Here is a 3,134-nt window from a genome sequence, read left to right as displayed (position 1 = left end):
CAGTGCCCCAGACGGCATCTACCTCGACGTCTCTCCATGCCTCGCCCTTGGCCTTCCATGCTGGGACAGCCTCGATCATCTTGTCAAAGAGGACATCGACGACGTCTCCCTGCCCACCCTCTGCACGGCTCTCTGACTCGGGGTGCGCATCTCGCCACCCGCTGAACGCGCTAAACGTCCGAAGATAGCCCTCAAACTCGCCCAGCTTGAGCCTCTTTTGCAGCCACGCTCTGTCCTCGTCCTCTGGTGCGATGCTTGACGTCTTCCGATCCGGGTCAAACACCATTCTCTGAATGTCTGTCCAGTCTGACGGCGGAGGCACCACAGCCCGTAAAGAATCGCGCAAAATGTCCCGTCCCGGCTTCTCCCAGTACGCAGCCATGCTCTCCATGCCCGGCACCACCTCGTCCTCTCCGTAGCACGCATCCTCAAGGATCTGGTTGACCTCTGGGAAGCCGAGGAGGATGTTGTCTTTGTAGCCCCAAAAGGCGAGGGACCCGCCGCTTCGGACGACGCGTGCCAGCTCGGGCCATGTCTTCGTGTAGTCGAACCAGTGTGATGCCTGGCCCGCGACGACCAGGTCTACAGAGACGTCCGGCACGAAAGAAAGATCCTCCGAGCTGGCCTGGCGGAACGTGATCTTGGGATCGTCTGTCAGCTTGGATGCCTGCTGGACCATGCCGCCGCTGGGGTCAATCGCGACGACACGACCGAATTCGGGGCTCAGCGCCCGCGCAATAAGGCCATGGCCGCAGCCCAGGTCCAGCAGCGTGCCTGAGGCCGGTGGCGCTCGATGATAGGCGAGAACCGTGCGGAACAGAGAGGGAGGGTAAGCCGGGCGAAAAGCCGCGTAGCCCGCCGCAGAGAAGGTTGAGCGACTGCGGCAGCGTCAGCTCACGCTCTACAGGTTGGCATAAAGTTGAGTCCTACGCAAATACTGACATGATCAGTCAAGCCCGAGCGTTGTTTGCGAAACGCCGTCTAGTCAATGGTGGTCACTTGAGCAAAAGCGGCCCAAAGTTGAAGATTAAAGAGTCCTGTTGAGCATTCACAATGGACCAAACAGCAAGTCGGCATTGGGCTTCGTCATCATGAGTATCCGTTCCTCCCTCGCCTCGGTCAGTTGAGTCGTATCAGCGTGGGATTGGCCTTCGCATTGCCTCGTCTGGCTTCGGCTTTAACGCTGCCGTCTTTCCTCTTTGTCGACTCTGCACTCCTCAATTGGCCGGTGACGCCATGGAGCGCCGAGCTTCCGTCTTGTCGTCGCTAAACTCCGCCCGAGCCCCTCCACCGTGTCCCCGAGCTTTCTGACTCTCCCACACGCCTTGAATCAGACTGTCCGACGATAAACAGATATCCAACATGTCGACCGAGGCCGCCGCTCGCATCTTCTTCTCTTCTCCTCTGTTCGCCGTGGTCGGCGCCAGCTCCAATCCGGCCAAGTTTGGTCACAAGAGTGAGCTCTACCTCATTGAACCCCTGCTGCCCTGTCCCTCGCCTCATTCATCCCTTGTCCTTCTTGCACCTCTCGTCTACCTGCGTCAAGCCAAAACATCGATAGACAGTCCGACCTAACGGCGCGCAGTCTTTGCCTGGTATCACGCTCAGTCCATCTCCGCCACGCCTGTCAACCCCACCGCCGCTACCGTCACGGCGCTCGGCCAGGAGCATGCCGCCGTGCCCAACCTCTCGGCGTTGCCCAAGCCCAAGGAGACTTCGGTGTCCATCATCACCCCGCCTGCCGCGACGCTCAAGGTCCTCAAGGAGGCCCGCGAGCTGGGCATCCCCGCCGTCTGGCTGCAGCCTGGCAGTTTCGACGACGCCGTCATTGCGTATGCGCGCGAGGAGGGGGCCTTTAACGCCGTCGTTGCGGGGGATGGTGGACGTGGCCATGAAGGATGGTGTGTGCTCGTTGACGGCGAACGGGCTTTGAAAGCGGCCGGTAAACTATGATGCATAGGGACGATCTTCGAATGTCACCGCTGGTAAGTGGTGACCCGAACTGACCCCCGGTAAGTGGTGAGCCGGATAGGGGGCCTCGAGAGAGAGCCAACGAGTCAGCGGACCAGCAAATGTATTCAGTCAGGCGACGAACCAACTCATCGTAGGCGACCAGGCACCAAGCTAGTCAATGAGATCTGCGTATGGGCGTTGCGGAGAGGCGCATCGCAATGCTCGCCGTCTTATGTCCGCATGCTTCGTGACTCGGCCATGATCCCCCCCCATGTCTCGGATGTGCTCATCGTTCGCTGCGGTTTCCCCAACACAAGCAGCATCTTCGTTCCATCATCAGCCCACTCTATGCTCTCGAATCCCCAACTCGGCCGTCATAAGCTCCGTTCGGCCGTCTTCCCCGCACAATGTCAGCCAACAATGTGCCTCCCCTCGCAAAGTTCAAACTACTGCGGCTGAGACCACTACCCAGCAATCCGGCCTTTCGCGCTCTGCCACGATCCGGCAGCCTGCCAGCCCACTACCATGCCACCCTACAACCCCCAGATTGCCCTATACCCCACCCTTCGAAGGAAGCAGGCTAGACTAGGCTAAGCTAGGGATGTACAACCTCCTATTCTCACCAATCTCGAAGGGCCATAGCTCCCCGCTTGGTCTAGTCTTGCCGTTCTTTCTTCTATACCCGACGACAGGACTCGCTGGGGGGTTGGCCCGGCCGGTGTCTAGGCCTTCCGCTCGGCAGAAGGGAGGTCTGTCGTCTCGCGTAGCTGCAGCTCACTGCCGGGCTCCTCACACCATCGCGTCTCCCCCCTAACGGTCCGAGTGCTTCTTCGTAGCCCTGCCGTCCGATCTAGACATCCCCAAGTCCGTCATGACTGGTGGCATCATGTTGTTTTTGTCCTATACGGAGTAGTCATCGGCGTTAGATGTGCATTGTGCGTACACAGCGTCGGTCTTAAGACTGTCATGAGATGCATATGTCGAGCTTCCGTCTGTTGTTGCCGTATCCTTCCATGCTGTACTTGAAGCTCCCATCCCTCGCTGCTTTCCTCACTGTCTTCTGGTCTTGTCCTCCCAGCTCCTGAGCAACCGCAGCATATTGCACATTTGAAACCGTCACTGTCATCCCCCTGGACCACAAACACGAAGAGCCCGCTGATAGTGCCTACAATGGCGGCCTG

At 59.1% G+C, this 3,134-nt stretch overlaps 1 protein-coding gene across 1 annotated transcript; it reads left to right on the top strand.

Moving 5' to 3' along the window:
* Positions 1-1,362: 1,362 nt before the first annotated feature.
* Positions 1,363-1,953, top strand: VDBG_01313 (conserved hypothetical protein; the record flags this gene model as incomplete). The annotated part of the gene is made up of 2 exons (XM_003009584.1): positions 1,363-1,456; positions 1,586-1,953. The coding sequence occupies 2 exons, from the start codon at positions 1,363-1,365 to the stop codon at positions 1,951-1,953; spliced, it is 462 nt and encodes a 153-aa protein (XP_003009630.1).
* Positions 1,954-3,134: the final 1,181 nt, after the last annotated feature.

The sequence above is a fragment of the Verticillium alfalfae genome, genomic scaffold (assembly GCF_000150825.1).
Source record: "Verticillium alfalfae VaMs.102 supercont1.1 genomic scaffold, whole genome shotgun sequence".
NCBI classification, from domain to species: domain Eukaryota; kingdom Fungi; phylum Ascomycota; class Sordariomycetes; order Glomerellales; family Plectosphaerellaceae; genus Verticillium; species Verticillium alfalfae.
The sequence above is the reverse complement of the archived record's forward strand: the minus strand, read 5'-3'. Positions and strand labels throughout refer to the sequence as shown.